This window comes from Zonotrichia leucophrys, chromosome 18 (genome assembly GCF_028769735.1).
Source record: "Zonotrichia leucophrys gambelii isolate GWCS_2022_RI chromosome 18, RI_Zleu_2.0, whole genome shotgun sequence".
Taxonomy (NCBI): domain Eukaryota; kingdom Metazoa; phylum Chordata; class Aves; order Passeriformes; family Passerellidae; genus Zonotrichia; species Zonotrichia leucophrys.
In genome coordinates this window covers 11,696,866-11,714,055 of record NC_088187.1, presented here as the reverse complement: position 1 = coordinate 11,714,055, position 17,190 = coordinate 11,696,866, and the positions used below count along the sequence as shown (strand labels likewise).

Here is a 17,190-nt window from a genome sequence, read left to right as displayed (position 1 = left end):
TAAGCCAGGCTGACAACTCCTCTTCATCACCGTGTCAGAGCCTTCCTCGGCAGCCATGCATCTCAAGCAGGACAGCACCATAAATATTGCATAGGAGGTGTTGCTAATCTAGTTACAGGCTCAGCCTCTCACGCTCTTCCATCAGGAAGCCTTGGATTGAAATTGAAGTGTATTAGTATAATTTTATCAGGTTTTATTAAGCCTGGGGTCTCACGTTTTTGATATATAGTTTTAATTAAATTTTAAGTCAAAGAATGCAGTTGTTCATATTTTATCTCGCCGTGGCACGTCGGGAGGAGGCCGTTAATCAGCACGCACCAAAACATCCCTTTGCCCGTGAGGAAACTTTGCCAGCAGAGCCCAAGTGCCCTCCCTCGCTCAGAGCCCGGCTGAGCCCCTGCACAGCTCCAGTCCCTTCCTGTGCCCTGCTGCCCTCCCGTGCCAGCACTCACAGGTGGCAGGAGGGAAGAGCCCCCGGGCTGAGCAGGGAGGAGGGAAGGTGGCACCAGGGCAGCTGGCACAGGGGCTGCTCCCGGCCGGGCTCCGCAGCAGCTGCCCCTGGCAGCAGGAGGGCAGGCAGGGACCCAGGAGCAGGGACAGAGCCAGGGGCTGGCTCCAGCACCGGGAGGGACCCTCAGCCTCCCCTGAGGGCACTCTGAGCTGAGCCATGCACCATCTGGGATAGCTCCCTCCATCGCGGGAAAAGGGAACCCCAGCCCTTGGCTGCGGGCACTGCCAAGCCCACAGAGGGTGCCCAGGAGTGCAGCAGCCCCTCAGGGATGGCACAGCCCCCCAGCAGCTGCACTCCAGAGCCAGGAGCATCACCAGCACGGTGCCCTTCTTCCTGCCAGGAGCAGCGTGGGGACACAAACTGAGCTGAGCTCTGTGCCTTCTGCCAGCAGGAGCAGCAGATGCCACCACAGCTGGCACTGCGCTGCCCTCACCTCGTGGCTCCCTGCCCAGGGAGGGCTGTGACTCCCCGGGGACACAAGGCCACAGCGGGGGCACATTGCTCCCAGGTCCTTGGGAAAGGCTGATTCATCCTGGCTGGAAGGAGCTGCAGCACCAGGCAGGGCAGAGGCAGCTCACCTACCCCAGCTGGGCACTGGCACATCTGGCTGCAGCTGTGCCCTCCCCATGCACAGCTGGGGCAGCACAGCTGCCTCCCAGCCCCTGGTGGGGCACAGCAAACCCTCTGCTGGCAGCTCCAGCCAGGCTGGGGCATCCAGAGAACTGACAGCACTGCATCAGCACTGCGACAGCAGAGCTGGGGGCACAGGGACTTTGGGACACACACAACACCCCCAACAGCAGAGCTGGGGCAATGGCGGCTTTGGGGACACACACAACACCCCCACACACGTGTGTGCCACCACTGCCTTAGCTGGGCCCAGGGATCCCAGAGAATTCCTGAGCGTGGAAACAGCTCAGCCCAGAAACATCTCCAGTCCTGGAGGTTCCCTGGTGTGGAAAGCAGGGGAGCTGAGCACAGACCTATCTCTCCCAGCTGAGAGGCTGAAAAAAACTGTCATCAAACTTGCCAAAATGTACTCAATTAAAAACCATGTGTAATGCTATTAGCTTAAAAAAAACCAAGTCTCATCTTTCCCACATGGAGGTCCCCACCTGGAAGAGCAGCAGAAACCACCAAGCACAGCACTACAGGTGAGAGGGACAGCCCTGCCAGGTGACAGCATTACAGGTGACAGGGACAGCCCTGCCAGTGACAGCCACGTCACCAGAGCACCCAGCAGGGCCAGGTGCCCACAGACCGTGGTGGCCCCAGGGGGATAAGGGACCTCAGGAGCTCTCAGTGCTCCCCAGTTCTGGTCCATCCTGGAGCAGCTGAGGCTCACAGCCTGTGTGACAGAACACAGCAGCGACATCCTTGCAGGAGCAGGGAGGGAATCCCAGGACGAGCAGGAATGGTTCTACTCATCAGCTGCAAGACTGATAGACTTGGGGGGTGGGGAGCACGCTTTGCGTTTCCTTCCTTCTCCTTTGCAAAGAAACGGGGATTTGGGGTTGGATTTGAACTTCATCCAGAAGAAAATAATTTCATTTGGAAAGGAAGCAGTTGGATTGCTGAACACACTCACCACACACAACACCCCAGCCCCGAGCCCACCACAGCACGGCAGCTGCCCACAGGCACCCTGCCACTCACCCTGGCACTGCTGGGGGCTGTGGTGCCACCAGGGCCCTGCGGGTGCCTGTGCCAAGGTTTCAGCTGAATTTGAGCTGGGCAGCGAGGAGCAGGGCAGCAGAGCTCAGTGCGTGCCACCGCGAGGCGAGTATTTATATCCTGCCCGCCGCAGCATCCCTTTGTAACGCACGGAGCCGTACAGGCAGCGCTGTCACTTCAGCCGTGTGTTACAAGTGTTTGATATGGAGATTTTGGCAGTGGGAATGGATGTACCTCGCTGAGAGGTTTATGTAAAATGACAGCTTCTGGAAAATGAAGCACTCAGATATAAAAAAAAAAAAAAAAAAAGAAGAAAAGAAAAGTACAAACAAAAGGGAGGGAGGGGAGGCCTTCACTCCGAGAGGCCAAAGCAGATCTCTCCTCCCTGCTGGCCTCAGCAGCTCCCACCCAGCACAGCAGCGACACAGCACCGACCCCAGCGGCCCGGCTGGGCTGGCTCAGCTCACACACACACCGGAGCTGCCCCATTTCCATCCCATCCCATCCCATCTCCCCTGTTTACGGGCTGTGCCCTTCATCGCCGCTGTGCAGGGGTGGGCACGGGCAGAGGATGCCCGGGAGGGAGAGCTGCTGTCAGCGGGCTGGGCACCGCTGCAACTGCTGCCCGGGACAGAGACGGGGACACGGCACCCACAGAGCCAGGAACTGCTGCAACTGCTGCCCGGGATGGGGACACGGCACCCACAGAGCCAGGAACCGCTGCAACTGCTGCCCGGGATGGGGACACGGCACCCACAGAGCCAGGAACCGCTGCAACTGCTGCCCGGGATGGGGACACAGCACTGACAGAGCCAGGAACACGCTGCAACTGCTGCCCGGGACAGGACACGGCACCCACAGAGCCAGGAACCGCTGCAACTGCTGCCCGGGACAGAGAGGGGGACACGGCACCCACAGAGCCAGGAACCGCTGCAACTGCTGCCCGGGACAGGACACGGCACCCACAGAGCCAGGCACTCTCCCCGGGCTGGGACTGCGGCTGCCAACACTCCCGTGCCACTGCTGGGACGGGGGATGCGGCACCCACAGACCCGGTCCCCTGTCACCCTGCTGTGCCAGGGGACAGTGCTGAGCTCCACATCCATCACAGCCTGCACTGGCAGATGCAGCACTGGCGGGTTGAGGCACTGCAAGGGGAACGGACGCAATCCCACCCCCAGACGTTTCCTGGGGAGCGTTTGCTCCCTCACTGGCTCCCACCACTCGCCTCACCCGACTCCACCGAGGCAGAGATAGGCACCTCCAGCAGGGCCATCTCAGCCAGCAAGGAACGTGGCAGCAGCCCCCAGAGGCTGGAGCCTGGCTCATCCTTCCAAAGGCACAGCCAGCTCCCTGCCTTGGCTTTACACCCTCCTCCAGCCCCGTGCCCAGCGGGGGGATCTGTGCCACGGCCGGGGTGGAAGCAATTCCTGCTGCAGCCATAATGATCCATAAAGAAGCTGACTTGTTTCTTACCTCTCTGAAATGAAGGATGGTGATTACCCTCCATCCCAGTCCACAAAGCCTAATCCAAATTGATGGCCTCCCAGAGATTGCTTCTCTTGCCTCTCACCAATCCAATACCCAGCTCCCCTACACACATCGACTCAGGAGCAGAACGTCAGCGTAATTCACGCAGGCTCGGGCTGGAAAGGCCATTTATCCTGCAGGAAAGGCTCCTGGACAAGACATTACGTTAACAGCACGTTAGGGAGAGCTGGCAGTGCCAGCCCTGCTCCTCCAGGCCGCAGGCAGCAGGGCAGGAGCTGCTGCAGCCTGTCAGGGACCCCTGTGCCAGGTGTGGAGGAGCAGCAGAGCCGGGCACGGCTCCCGCTCGCTATTAATATCCTGGAGCAGGACTGACAACAAAGGCAGCAGCTGAGGCAGCACCGTGCACGCCAGCAGCACAGCACAGCCACCCAGGGAGCTGCCCTGCCTGTCCCCACACCCCCGGGGACCTGGGGGAAAACCCTTTCACGTCCTATCCTGGGCAGGACCCTGGCACACGTGTGTCTGTGCCCCTGGCACAGCGGGTCCTGCAGGAGCCCCAGCAGCAGGGCAGGCAGCAGGGCAGCCTCAGCCACAGGCCCAGGACACAAACCCTGGGGATGGCAGGGGTGTCCCTGGAGCACCAGGCTCGGGCTCCACTTCACCGAGAGCCTCCGCCGGCCCTGGGCATCGCTGAGCAGGAGCCCCGGGGCCCCCGGCTGGGCACTGAGGGCCCCCCCAGCCCAGCTGGGCACCGAGGGCTCCCCCAGCCCGGCCTCACACCCCCGTGCCTGCCCTGCCTCTGCTGCCCCGATTTGCTCCTCATCGCGCTGCAGCGCAGGTGTGCGGGAGAGCCGGCTCTCTAATTACACTGATAACAGCAAATGATGACAACAGACCACCGCGGGGACCGGCGGGGCCGCTGCCGCTCCCGCAGCGCAGCTCCGGCCCTGGGCAGCCCTGGGGACGCGGCCGCAGAGAGAAAAACAGGAGAGGGAGGCAGGGAAGGAGGGGAGCGGGGTCTCTTCACCCGGGGCCCACTGCAGCCCTTCTTCATCCTCAGCATCGCACTCGCTGCTCCCTGCACACCCAGGGCATTGGGGGTTCCATCCATCGAGATGGGCAGGAGGGAGGGAAATGTGCCCTGGGCAGGGTGAGGCCAAAGCCATGGCACCATCTGCCCTGGGGGCACCCCTGGGAGCCCTCACCTGCATGTGCAGGGCACCCTGGGCACACCGCACCCACAGCCAGCAGCAGGGCAGGGGTTCCACGGAGCCGGCACAGGGAGGGACGCCCATCCCGGCCCCGGGAATGTCTGAGGAGCAGCTGGCAGAGGCTGCCGAGCCGGGGGAGCCCTGACTCACCGGCTGCCATCGCTCCCCCCGCCGCAGGTGGGCGGCTGCGCCAGGAGCGCTGAGCGGGGATGCGCAGGGGGGGCTGCGGGAGGGGATCCCCCAGAACGAGGAAAACAAACCCAAACCCCGGCGATATTCACGGAGCCAGCACCGTGCCCGGCCAGCAGGAGGATCCCGAGCAAAGCCGGAGGATCCCAGCGCTGCTCCCGTCCCTCATCCTCCCCAAAATTCCTCTTGAACCAGATGTGCCCTCAGCGGCAGGCCGCGGTGCGTGCATGCGCATGTGTTTTCATCCCAGCCTTCAAATGAGGTCTTTGCTGAGAATTTACAATTCCCTCATGGCCTCAATCTTGCAAAGATTGCTTTTTTAACACTGTTGGGCTTTAATTCTAATAAGCCTCCTCTTTATTACGGAACCAGGTCACATTGCCTTGACACGGCGAGAAAATCTTTCATCGGGAAGGAAAATGGAGACGGGAAAAGAGAAATCAAGGAAGGGAGGAGGAGGACGGGGACACGAGCAAACAGCAGCGGCTGCCCCGATCCTCTGCGGGCCGGGCAGGGCAGGGGCAGAGGCAGAGCCGCCCCGCGGCGCCGCTCGCACCCGGACGCGCAGGATTATTTCTGGTGCGGCTGCACTTCCCACGCAGCCTCCCACCCCGCGCTGCCGAAAGCGCCAGCAGGAGCAGGGGGAGAGCTTGACAAAACTTTGACAGAATGAGGACGGAGTCCAGCCCTGCCCGGACACGCGGCCAGCAGCCCCAGCCCGGCGCACGGTGCCGGTACCGGGCGGGAGCCGCGGGGATGGGATCGGCACCGCAGCAGCACCGGGAGCCGCCAGCCCCGCTGCCCCTGGCGGCAGAGAGCTCAGCCCCGCATGGCACGGTGCAGCGCAGCCTCACCTGGCCCTGCAACACCTGCTCGAGTGGCCACTGTCCCTTCTGGAGGCTCCAGCATCCCCCAGCACCGAGCAGGTGCCTCCCTGCTGCCCATCCCCTGGGGTTTGCCCAGCTCAAGGCACATAATCACAAACCACCTCTGTCAGGGGCTCACATCATGGCCATCATCACAGAAACGGGCTGATCTCACACCTCAGTGGGCTGTCCTGTGCCCACATCTGTCACCTCCCAGCGCTGGATTGGGGACAACTCATTAGGGACTCATTAAACCCCCTGGGCAGCGAGGCTGTGCCAGCCAAAGCACGGTGAGATGGGACTCAGGGCACTGGTTCCTGCTCCCAGTGCCTCCCATGCCAGCTTTGTGTCACACAGGAAAAGCACCCAGGCCGTGCTGGGGCACAGCAGTGTGTGACCATGGCACAGTCCATGTCACCAGTGTCACCAGCAGAGCAGCTCCTTCCCCACCAGTGCCACCAACAGAGCAGCCTCTTCCCACCAGTGACAGAGCAGCCTCCTGCCCCACCTGCTGCAGAAAAGGAGCCGCTGGACAGCCCAGGCTGAGCTCCACCACATCCCCCAGCCCAAGCAGGAGCCTTTTGCAGGGTGGGCAAAGGGACAGGCCCCACAGCCCAGGGAGGCAGCGGGGGAAGGCCACGGCTGCTCCAAATGGAGATGTTTAATTCCCAACACTGGCAGCTGCACTCAAGGCAGGAGAGGCAGGGAAGCCATGCACAGGGGTAACCATGGCAACTTCACGGAAGTTAAATAAAAACTTCTTTAAAAAAAGCTAACGAGGTCCCTGAATCATGCTTTATCAGCTGTGTTGCTATAAAGATCGAGATCCAGCCAGCTCAGGATTCCTAATTACTCCTGCAATATACTGGAGAGAGCTTTATTTAAAAAAAACCCCTGGCTATGCACAGAACAATTTGGGCCTCTCTCCACGCTGGGATTTGCACAGCCCATGAAGCACCTCCCCAGATGGATCTGCTGCTCTGAGCCTTGCCAGCCTGCTTGGGGGGCTCAGGGGGCTGCACCCCATGCCCTGTTCTTGTGGGGGGACACAGGGAGAGCCCCACCAGTGCTGCTGCCACATCCTGCTGCTCACAGCCCCCCTGGCACAGGGGATGTTCTTCAGCATCTCCCACCAGCCTGCATGCTAAACACCTGCACAGGAGCATCCCATGCACCCACCTGGGGCTGCATCCTGGCTCTGGTGCCTGCAGCAGGGGCTGCCCACAGCTCCCCTGGCACAGGGCATGTTCTCCAGCATCACTCACCTGCCCTGCATGCTAAACACCTGCACAGGAGCCCTGCAGCCCTGAGCCTGCCAGAGAGGGACTGAGGCACCAGGCAGGGACACCCTGACCTCAGGTGGCACCATGCCAGGGCCAGAGAGCAGCCAAGGCAGTGCCCACCCCAGCAGGTCCCATTTATAGGGCACAGAGCTGCCATCGCTGCCCATGAGCCAAAGCGCAGACCCTGAGAGCTCCCCAAATCCTTTTCCTACAAAACAGGCTCTTGGAGAAGCCCAGCGAGGCCTGCAGAGTGAACAGACCCTGCCAGCCCACAGACAGACTGTGCTGGAGCACACCCGCACCCCAACGGCCCCCACCCACCAGCGATGGCCCCAGCACTGTCTGGGAAAGCCCACCAAAGCCCATTTCCATCACCAGAGGCTGCTGGAGGAGCCAGCAGAGCCAAAGGGCTGTCAGCAGCGATCAGGGACCCCCCAAACCCATGAGCACAGCAGTGACCAAGGACCCCCAAACCCACGAGCACAGCAGTGATCAGGGACCCCCCAAACCCATGAGCACAGCAGTGACCAAGGACCCCCAAACCCATGAGCACAGCAGTGACCAAGGACCCCCAAACCCATGAGCACAGCAGTACCAGCACCCCCAGCTGCCCCCACACAGCCTGAGCCCCAAAGAACTCAGGGGCACCGACCCCCAAACCACCACGCTGAGCCAAAGCACGCCAGGCTCTCTGCTAAGGAGAGGGCTGCACCATGAGCAGCTTTGGAGGGTTATTTGAGTCTTTATTTTCACAGCTTATGGTAGGAGTAAGTGAATTACAAGTATTATTTACTATATTTTTAAACTCGTTTAATTTAAGCTGATTCTGAATGGAAATTAGAATCCAATTAAAATGTGGGGGGAATGTCAGCGTTTTGAAGCAGATTATTAAGCAAAGCTACATTAAACATGTTGGAAGCATAAATATTGGGGAACAAGTTCTATATTTACAAGAGGATTTATTCCGCTAAGAAGTATCATCCATGGCCCAGGAACTGAGGAACCCGTTATCAAGGTCAAGATTTTATCAGCAGGTCTCAGATTCTCACATCTGTGTTTCACCCAGGGCTTGATTAAGAGTTTAGAAGCCTGGAAAACTCTCCCTTTTGCTCCAGCTCCTGCTTTAGAATTAATTGTTTATTGATCCAACAGGAGGAAAATATTCTCTCTTGCTGCAGAGGAGCTGCCTGGAGCTGAGCCTGTTGTCAAAAGCTGTTTTATCACTTCCATAAATTCCAGCTGTGGTGACTTCCCCAGCTCCAGCCTCCCTGTTTGTGCACACACCCTCACAGATCCCCCTGGCAGAGCTCACTCCCAGGCCATGCCCACGTTCCCACCCCCAGGAGCCCCCAGACCCACCAGGCTGCCCAGAGGGAGCAGCGGCTCCATCCCAAACCCACCAGTGCAGGTTCTCTTGTAAATCCCATGGTACCCCCAGCTCCTGGGCAGTGCTGAGTGCCAGAGGGGCCCAGGAGGAGAGGAGGGAACCTGCTGGGGCCTGGAAACCCCATCCTCATCCTCATCTTCATCCTCATCCCAGCGTCTCACACCTCCCACAGCAGCACCAGCCCAGACTCCAGAAAAGCCATTTTTTGCTTTTTTCTCCCTCCAGGTAGAAAAGCATCCTGGAGGGGAAATGGAGCAACCTGGCAAGGTCCATGGGAGTGTGCATTTCCTTCCACCTCTGGGAAAACCAACAGCAAAGCACGGGGAGAAACCAGCTTTTCCCAGCCAGGAAACCCTGTGGATGCCCTTCCTCCCGCTCAGGATCCATCCTCTCAGCCCCTGAACCCCCCAGGTGAGAAGGGTGGCAGCAGGAGGGGACACCTCCACATCCACAGGGGGTACTGGAACAGCAAAAGGGATCCTGGGCTCCTGTGTGTGTTTTTACCCGTTAGAAATTCAATTTTGTCTCGCCAGGAAGAGCCAAGGATGCCTGGAGCATCTGCGTGCGAGCAGAGCAAAGGGGAGAGCTGCCTCAGACTGCTTTATCAGGGTGCAGAACAACTGGAACCTCAGTAACCAACAAAATGACAGACTCTGCTTCCTCATCTGGTACACCCCAGCCTGTCAATTAATCTGCAGGAACACACATCCCAAAATACCTCCAACAATTCCAGCAGAAAGCCCTGGAACAGCACCAACAGCAGCCTGGACAGCGAGAGGAGGAGGAGGAAGGAGAAGCTGCTGTCAGCAGCACCGAGCAGCCCAGGCCAGGCAGGCATGGAGCACTCCCATGGAACAGCTCTGGGCTGGCATCAGCAGCCCCCTGGTGATGCCCAAGGAGCTCCAGGCTCAGCTCCACGACTGCAGCACCTCCATCCCAACCTCCCCACCTTGCCCCGACCCAAACCTGCCCCCAGCGCCCCTTTCCCTGCCACGGCCCTTGGAAAGGAGCAGATCTGCTAGCAGGACTCATTACGCACTGAGCTCTCACCCCGAAAGGCTGTAAATTAAAAGAGAACTCAAATAAATTCCGGAACTTCCCTCACGCCTTTTATTATCTCAATAACCTTCAGAGGGATTTATCCACCGTCAGCCGAGCAGCCAGAGCTGCGCCGACAAACCAAGTCAGGGAATGCACGGCTGAGAACCCTCACACCCCAAAGCAGGAACGGGGGCCCAAGCTGCTGCTGCTGCAGAGGGCACTGGGGGGACCCTCAGCCCAGTGCCTGAGCACAGCTGGGTAAGCCCCACCAGGGACCCCCAGCCCCTGAGCACAGCTGGGTAAGCCCCACCAGGGACCCCCAGCCCCCCAGTGCCTGAGCACAGCTGGGTAAGCCCCACCAGGGACCCCCAGCCCCCAAGCACAGCTGGGTAAGCCCCACCAGGGACCCCCAGCCCCCGAGCACAGCTGGCTCAAGCCCCACCAATGCTGGGGAGGTTCCCCTCAGCCACGGTAGCACCAGAACTCAACTGTCCCATCCTGGTGGCACAGAGGGATCCGGCAGGGCAGCAAAGCAGCAGCAGCTGTGGAGGGACAGCTCTGCCACCAGCACAGCCTGCCTGGGATGCCATCCTGGTAATTCAGAACGACATGTTCTGGTGATGGGAGACGGAGAAACAGGGATAGGGAAAATCCCCAGCCCGTGTCACAGAGGGGCTGTGTGAGTGAGGCGTGTATGGAGGGCACACTGCTGGCCAAGGCTGCAAGGGGGGGTTTTCCAAAGCGGGCATCACAAACAGCAGGGTCTGTATCCTAAAACATCCTAAAGCCTCCCAGGCCCAGGAGCAGCAGGACAGGACAGGAGTGGCGCTGCCACAGCCCTGTCACCAAGCACGGAGTGCCCAGCAGAGATGCCAGCCTCGCACCAAGGGGGCTCCCAGGGAGGTGCCTCTCAGTGCCAGCTCCCTCAGCCCTGCAGTGCTGTCCCCACACCGTGCCCAGACTGCCAGGGAGGAGCAGGAGCTGCCGCTGCCAGCCTGGGCCTTCCCAGCCCCTCCATGCCCAAAAGCAGAGATTCACACGTTGTTGTGGCTGTGTGCCCTGTGCCAGGGCTCTCTGCCGTGCCAACACAGACCACTCCAAAGGGGGTGGGGGGAAATAAAAATTCCTCAGGGTTTTCTGTGAGCCAACAATCAGAGCCTCAGCACCTCTCCCCAGAGCCAGGAACGAGCTACAACCAACAGCCAGGCCCAGGCAGCCCTGCCAGCCCCAGCCACTGCAATCAGCCCTCCCTGAAAATTAGCAACTCCGGGCTCCTTCTCCATCTGTTAGCCAGAAAAAACAGCCTTAATTTCTCGCTTTGTGAGGCTCTATCAAGCCTCAACCATTTTAGCCTGGAAACAGGAAGCTGTTTGGGAAGCAGAGTGCCTTCATCTCTGCACTGTACCCAGCACGGCCAGGCCTGCAGCTCGGGGTAAGAGCAGATTGCAAACAGCACCGGGCAGCAGGATGCACCCCAAAACACTGAGAGCTGAACCACAGGCCCTGGACATCCCAGAGAACGATGGGCACATCAGAAGGGAAAATGAACAGGGTACTCATCAATGGTGAACTATGCCCACCCCGGGCTGTGCCCCCCAGGACACAGCACAGCAGCCAGAGCTGCCCTGCCCCAGCGCCAGGCATCGCTGGAGGCAGCGAGCGAGTGCCAAAGCCTCACCAAAAGCAGCCGAAAATAGCTGGGATTGTTAATGTCACGCTCACTGGAGTGAGAAGCTGAGAAATCCCTGCTCCCCCCATCCCTCCGCCTGCACACACGAGCGCTGCCAACGCCTTGCCAGGCTGCTCCCCCAGCCCCGGGCACTGCCCGTGCCCCCCATACTGCCCGTGCTCCCCCAGCCCCGGGCACTGCCCGTGCCCCCCAGCCCCGGGCACTGCCCGTGTTCCCCGTGCCCCTGCTCCGGGCACTGCCCGTGCCCCCGTGCCCCACAGCCCGGCTCTTTGCCCCAGGCGTGCCCCGCGGCCCTCGGGGGTGACGCTGCAGGGGATGCTGCAAGCGCTGAGCAGCTCCTGGCACGCACAGCTCCAGGGACCAGGGAACGGCTGGAGAACGGCACCGGGCGGGCACACACACCGCACACGAACCCCACGGGACCCCCGAGGGGCCCTGGCCACGCACCCGCTCCTCCCGGCGCACGAGCCCCGCACGTACCTGCACAGGAGCCCGTCCTGCAGCGCAATCCCTGGAGCCAGGCAGGAATTCAGGGGAAGAATAGCCCAGGGAAAGCGGCCTCGCCTGCCTGGCTCTGACCCACAACTGACCCAGAACCTTCTCTTGTGCCTCCTTTGTCCAGACTCCACCTCACCCAACTTTCCTGCAAATTACCTTCACCTGAGGCGGTGATGACCGTTAGCGCCAGGTTATTGTTTGCAGCTGTCGCTAATTAAGGGCCATAACGATCCCTTAGCACAAACTTAACGGGGCCCCTGGCACATCACGCGTCTGCCCCTTGACCGGGCCGGCTCAGCCACGAACGCTCACGGGCTCCGGCACCGCGGAACCGGATCCCGGAGCGCAGCGGGGACCGCCCGGTGCCGGGGTTGGCGCTGCCAGCCCGGCCTCCCTCGCTCCTTCGGGAGCCGCCGCCAGCCTCCCCCGGGATGCGCTGGGGCAGCGCCGCCCGCTGCGGCTCCCTCCGGTGGGCATCCCTCCCCAGAGCCGCCCCGCTGCCCTCCCCGGTGCCGCCGGGCGGGGGTGCCCCGGTGCCGCCGCCCCCGGTAACTCACGCGCTCAGACGGCCCCGCCGCGGCGGCGCAGGGCGGCCGCGGGTCCCCGCCCGCCGAGCGGCATCTCCCGGCGGCGGCTCGGGCTCTCGGCGCTGCCTCGGGCTCTCCGGGCTCCGCGCTCACCGGGCCGCCTCGGGCTCTCCGGGCGCTGCGCTCACCGGGCCGCCTCGCACGCGGCTGCGTCCGCGCCACCGGAGCCACCGAGCGCGCGCGCCCGCCCCCGGCCCCGCCCCGCGGCTGCCGCCCCCCGCCCGGGCTCCCCTCCCTCCCTCCATCCATCCCTCTGCGGGGAGACCCGGGTGGGATGGGGGGCTCGGGACCCTCTGCCCGCTCCGCACACGCTCCCGCCGCTGCGCCGCGAAAGGAGCCGCGTTTTGTCCGTTTCTGCCCCAAAACCGAGCCTCCAGCAGCGGCCCCGGCACCGAGCGGGCTGCCCGGGGCTTCCTCCCGATCCTCCCCGTCCTCAGCAGCACCGGCACCGCGGGTGGCGAGGAGCAAAGAGCCCCGGACAAGCCGAAGCAGGGACACTGATTCCATGGCTGTGCATGCACCGGGACACCGGGTGGGATGCCCGGGCACCGGCTGGGATACCCGGACACTGAAAAGGATGCCCGGGCACCGAGAGGGATGCCCAGGCTCGCGTCAGCCCCTGGCAGGACGAGAGCAGGAAAGGGATTTCCAATCCTCAATGCAAACACCGGGAAACGCGAGGCGGTGCCGGGAGCCCGCAGGATGCGGCTCTGGAGCATCCCCCAGCCTCCCTAAAGCTCCGTGCGCGTCTCGGCCCCTTACCCTTCCTTCCCTTTCCGTCACACCGGGGATCTCCGGAGCGATGCGGGCATTCCCAGCGCCGCTGGAAGCTTCCCGGGTGTTATGCAAGAGCAGAGCTCTGGCATTCGCGGCTCTCTCGCTCTCGGCTGCTCATCGCCTCCCCTGGGGAGCCGCCGGAGCGGGCAGAGCTGCGCTATGGTACCGAGCCGAGCCCGGCTGTCCGCGGGGCTGCTCTGCCCCTTCCCGGGCCCGCTTCCATCGCGGGCAGAGCCGGGAGCCGCTCTGGCAGCCAAACCCCCCGAATCCCACCGGCCATGGGGCTGCCACAGTGACCTGCTCCTGCTGGTGCTCCTGGAGGGGGCTCAGCGCTTTTTCCCGGCTCATACGATTCATTTGTGGTTCCCAATAGTTAACATTGTGGTGAAACTCCCCAAGCTCTGTTTCCTGAGAAATATCTGGAATATCTACAGCCTGCTCGAGCAGGGAGTTATCTCCTACGAGTTTAGCACAGGGTGATCTCTGACACTTTCTCGGGCTCCTGCAGAGCCCCCCAAACCAGGCACTGCTCCCCTCCCCTCCCGAGGCCCTGAAGCCCACTCTGGAGAAAACCACCAGGATTGTGAGCAGCCACCACGTGAGTGAGCACCCGGGCTGCGCCTCACCCATGCCCACATCTATTTTGTATGATCCGCGGGTATTTTTAGCCCTCGGGGCCGCGGCAGCCTTGTTCTGCCGACAAAGGCAGCCAGGCCCGCTCCCTGCTCTGCCCCGCTGTGCCGCTTCCTCACGCTTCACTGAGGCTGAAGATGCTTTAGGCAGCACATTTGGAGAGCGAGGAGCTGCGAATGCGGGAGAGCTCAGCTCTGCAAACCTTCCCCGCATCCCGAGCCTCGGAGCCGGGTCCTGCTGGCTGCCATCCCATCCATCCCACCTATCCGCTCCTGGAAGCGCACACCGGTTGTGTGGAGCACACCGAGCGGAGCGGGCTCGGGGGCCGGCATTGCTGAACAACCCACCGGAACGGAAGAGGCCCGGGCACCGGTACCGGTACTGGGCGGGAAACACCGCGGAACCACCGAGGAACCCGCCGGGGACCTCCGGAGGGCAAGCAGAGGGAGGAGAGTCCTCCCAGCCTGGGAGAGGAGGAGGAGGAGCAGGCGGGGGATAATGGCTGAGGATGCACGGAGCGGCAGCGGAGGGAAGAGCAGCCGCTGGAAACGGCACCAGGCAGCAAACCCTGCAAGGCTGTGTGTGAACCGCGGGAACGAGTATTACTCTGGGAAAAAGATGGCTTTCCTTTTTCCTCAGCCGATTTCACAGCCTATTTGCCATCAGGGCCTTCATTTGGAGGCAGTCAGAGCTGTTTAAATTACTGCTGCTGGGATCTGTTTCATCTTTAAGGAAGAGGAGGTTTTCCTCAGAGCTGTGGCTGGAGCACAGAGATGACAGGACCCAGTGTGGCTCCATCTGGGCTTTTCCCTGGACACGGCTGCTGGAATGCAGAGCCCCACAGCTCTGGGGATCCCTCGGGCCCCAGGGCTGAGCACCGTGCCCCAGCCAGGCAGCCAGTCCTGGAATCTCCCCCACGAGGCCACAGAGGCCACTCAGCCCCAGGGAGAGACACGAGACAATGAGCAACAGCCCCCACATCCCCCCAGGTTTGAGGTGCCCAAAGGGTGCCCAGCCCCTCCTCAGGACTCTGCCCAGATGGGGAGGTTTGCAGCGGGCACAGCCCTGGCACAGCCCTGGCAGCCCGAGCCTGGGCCTGCCAAGAGCTTCCCCTGCCAGTGCCTGTCCCCCCAGCGGGCCGGGGGCACGGTGCCAGCTGGAGCTGCCCCCAGAGAGCTGCCTCGGGTACCTGCAGCACCCCTGGCCGCAGCGGGGAGGCTGGGATGGCACGGCAGAACCCGGGGCTGTTTCCTGGCAGGTGTCAGATGCCCTGACCCAAAAAAGCCAAAGCGGAACGTGCAATCCCAGCGAGGCGCTGGGCAGACACGCTCAGACTGCAAAGCACCGTGGGAGGAGCAGGGAGAGCCATGCTGATGGGCTCCGCAATAATGCTGTTTTAAACATAATTTCCGATAGATTTTATAGCTAAGTTATGTAACGTAATGAGCAAATCTACAATGCAATTGTCACTGCACATTAACAGCGAAATCCTGAGCCTCTATTACACTAACAAACTTATTAAATCAGTGAACATTGCACTGCATCAGTCAATTATTGAAACAATGCCAAGATCGGGAGAACAATCTGATATCCATTACAGGGAGCAGGAGCAGGGATGTGACCGGGGCTGCCCGCAGCGCTGCGTGCTGTAGAGCTTTCCACGGATCCACGGCATCCTGGCCGCCTCACCTGCCGGCATTCTGCTGCTTCCCTCTCCAGGGAGGGAGGGAACGAGCCAGAGCCAGCCCTGGGCTCCACCCCAGGTCCCTGCTGAGACAGGAGCAGGGTGGGGGCAGCACCGCTGGGGCTGGGATTGCCCTGATGGCAAGGGAGGGGGCTGCGGCATGGGCTGCACTCAGGGATATAAACCACCCTGCAAAGGGGCAAAGAAAGCCTTGGAAAAGTGAGGGGCACACGGCAGTGGGTGCTGCCAACACTCAGACAGGCCACATGCTGGCCTCCACCTGCCACCCCAAAAGCAGCACTGCTCCTGTGACTGCCTTCCACATCGCTTGCTCACTCCCTGGTATCCTCAAAGCAGCAAAATGCTCATCCCCCTTAGGGTGTGCTCATCCTGAGCCCCTTCCCAAAGCAGCCAAAGCCTCGTCCCTGTGTGCTCATCCTGAGCCCCTTCCCAAAGCCTCATCCCTGCCTGCCCACCCTGAGCCCCCTCCCAGAGCATCCCTGCAGCAGCAGTGGATGCAGAACGGCCGGGACTCAGCTCCCACCTCGCTGCCCCTCTCCAGGGCGCTGGCAGCGCCAGAGCCGGCAGCTCTGTGCCCACATGAGCTCACCCCTGGCTCCAGGGCTGCAGCCACCCACTGCCACACACATTGCCAGGGCAGGGCACTGCTCCAGCCCCAGCAAGGGGCACGAGAAGGCTGGCAGGGGATTGGCCCTGCAGACCCCCAGCTCTCACATCGCCCTGGACCCTGCGAAATGCCATCAACGACAAAGTGACATGCTCAGGAGACTGTTAAATGTGAAATAGGGTGAGCCTGGGGAAACCTGCAAAGGTGTCCATGCAAACACCTCAGCAGAGTGTGCCTTGCACCTCGGTGAAGTGATTTGACACAGCACTAATTATGCAAATTAATCATCAGTAAATTAGATGCTTGGTTATTTATTTATTTTGCATTCTGTGCCGCAGCCCAGCAGGAGCAGCACCCGGAGAGAGGAGCAGCTCCGCTCCGGCTGGGAAGGAATGTTTGGTAACATGTTGCATGATCTGGCCTCCCCACATTCCTTCTCAGATGAAATTTGGAATTGATTTGCCGGTATCACACCGCTCCCAGCCCTCAATATGTCATGGCAGCTAATGAACCGTGCCACAGACACATTTATAACCCGCTATTAGCTGCTTCCATCGCAAAGAGGTTTTTTTTTCCCTCTTTGCTCTGATGTTCTAAGACTTGCAAAAACAAACCAAGCATCACATACACAGAAAAAAACCCCAATCACCAGCAACACCAGAATCACCACAGCAAACATGTCCTGAAAGTGAGCAACTTGTGTGACTCCCATCCTCCCTCCTGGACCCAGCTCTCAGGCTGCAGAAAAGGCCCTGGACAATGACCCAAAATCCCCCTGATTTTCCCCAGGCTCCTTCCCAGCCCTGCTCCCTCCAGGCAGAGCAGACAGAAAGGAGCTTCCACCCCCAGCTCCCTTCTCACAGCAGCAGCTGGAGCAGGAGGCGATGCTGGGGACAGCACTGACAGGCCCAGGGACATTCCCTCCGAGCCTCATCCACTCTATCGGGGGAGCAAGAGCTAATTCAATTTACCGGGATCACTAAGGAGGAAATTATTTAATATTCTGCATGGAATTTCGTATCTGAGAGCAGGAACGGCCC

The 17,190-nt window shown here is 61.1% G+C and overlaps 2 protein-coding genes across 7 annotated transcripts in view; one reads left to right on the top strand and one right to left on the bottom strand.

The window, feature by feature from the left end:
- Positions 1 to 12,929, top strand: part of LOC135455567 (uncharacterized) — a 49,319-nt gene extending 36,390 nt beyond the window's left edge. Inside the window, exons 4-5 of the mRNA XM_064728896.1 lie at positions 11,511 to 11,643; positions 12,140 to 12,929. Of these exons, the coding sequence (XP_064584966.1) occupies positions 11,511 to 11,643; positions 12,140 to 12,929 (923 nt within the window). The remainder of the gene's footprint in view (positions 1 to 11,510; positions 11,644 to 12,139) is intronic.
- The window catches only part of RBFOX3 (RNA binding fox-1 homolog 3), a 121,573-nt gene that overhangs the window by 79,762 nt on the left and 24,621 nt on the right, over positions 1 to 17,190 (bottom strand). For 3 of the 6 annotated variants that reach the window (XM_064728934.1, XM_064728940.1, XM_064728941.1), the window contains exon 1: positions 12,399 to 12,563. The exons of 1 other annotated variant lie outside the window; for it this stretch is intronic. The gene's annotated coding sequence lies outside the window, so the exon portion shown is untranslated. Of the gene's footprint in view, positions 1 to 11,823; positions 12,200 to 12,398; positions 12,564 to 13,190; positions 13,265 to 17,190 lie in introns of those variants that run through there. 2 more of the 6 variants (XM_064728937.1, XM_064728936.1) reach the window with 2 other exon arrangements.